General features: G+C 60.2%; 1 protein-coding gene across 1 annotated transcript; it reads right to left on the bottom strand.

The window, feature by feature from the left end:
* Window positions 1-271: 271 nt before the first annotated feature.
* LOC109861611 lies at window positions 272-727 on the bottom strand. The gene has a single exon (XM_020441330.1). It carries the CDS (start codon window positions 725-727, stop codon window positions 272-274), a length of 456 nt encoding a protein of 151 aa, XP_020296919.1.
* Between the last annotated feature and the right edge of the window lie 445 nt (window positions 728-1,172).

Here is a 1,172-nt window from a genome sequence, read left to right as displayed (position 1 = left end):
ACAACTACAAATTCCCCTTATTGTACGACGAGATACCCGTCGCCTCTCTCCAAAGGAGAGAAAATGACGGCCTCGTCTCTAGTTCCCCACCGGAAATACATCTGGCGGTGGCGAACGTGCCATCTTCCGACTCCGCCCACGACGGGTAATCGGGGACGTTGTACGGCTCGGCCGCCACCGCCAGAATCCCATCCCACTCCGCGAGCTGCTGGATCATAAGATCTTGGGCAGCTCGGGAGTGGTTGAGATTACATTGGAGGAGGAGTAAAGGCTAATGTTTCTGTGGAGTAGGTGGCTGCTCCACCTCCATCTTCTCTTCCCGGGCACCGCTCAGAGAGGGCTGGGTAGCTTTTTCCCCTAATGATGCCGGCGCGGGTGTTATTGCACCGGCATTAGCTCCTTCCTTCGGGGCGGAGAACTTAGCTCCGTCCCGTTTGGCAACCTTCTGCGTCCTCTTGGCTCCCCCGCGGGGGATCGGGGCGCAGGCTTTTCCACCTAGCCTGTGGGCTGCGGGCCGGCCGAGGTCGGTGCACAACGGGCAGTGGGGGGCCGCATCACAAGTTGCGACTCCGTGGCCCTTCTTGCCGCACCGATAACATCGGCTCCTCCGATCCTCCTCCAGCGCGGTATACGTGCACGTCGCAATGACATGCTCGCGCCGAAGACAGCGGTGGCATTGGAGAGGTCGCTGCTCTAAGGCCTCGACCGGCGCCCGCAGCCACCCCATACTCAAGGATCCGGTGTCCGTTACCTTGCGCTCTACGGCGACACCTGGACACCGGATCCATGCGGTGGACAGACCGTTAGGAGAAGCGCGAGCTCGGCCGACCCTTATATCGGTCGGCCGACAACCCCCAACGGCTGCCACCGCATCCAAAATCTCTTTGGGGGTGATCGAGTCATCAAGGCCCCGCACGCGTAATTCGCACGTTTTCACGGGACTCTTACCCCCAACTCCGGAGCCAAGGCGGCCATTGTCTCGTAAAGGCGGTCCGCCTTGGCTTTATTTTTCTCGCCGGAAACCTCTATAATTAGGACCCCGGTTACTGCTCTTTTTGGCCGGACTTCGTATATTCCGAAGTCCGACAGCTTTATCCGCCGCCGCATCCGGGCCAACGCTGCCGTCACATCTACGCCTTGCGCGTTGGCGGTGATAGTGATGGCCGCAGAAC

This window comes from Pseudomyrmex gracilis, unplaced genomic scaffold (genome assembly GCF_002006095.1).
Source record: "Pseudomyrmex gracilis isolate BER0280 unplaced genomic scaffold, ASM200609v1 scaffold_873, whole genome shotgun sequence".
NCBI classification, from domain to species: Eukaryota; Metazoa; Arthropoda; class Insecta; order Hymenoptera; family Formicidae; genus Pseudomyrmex; species Pseudomyrmex gracilis.
This window is presented reverse-complemented; position numbering and strand designations above follow the sequence as displayed.

Coding starts and splice junctions, on each gene's coding strand:
- LOC109861611 (XM_020441330.1), bottom strand. CDS start 727: ATGGGGTGGCTGCGGGCGCCGGTCGAGGCCTTAGAGCAGCGACCTCTC.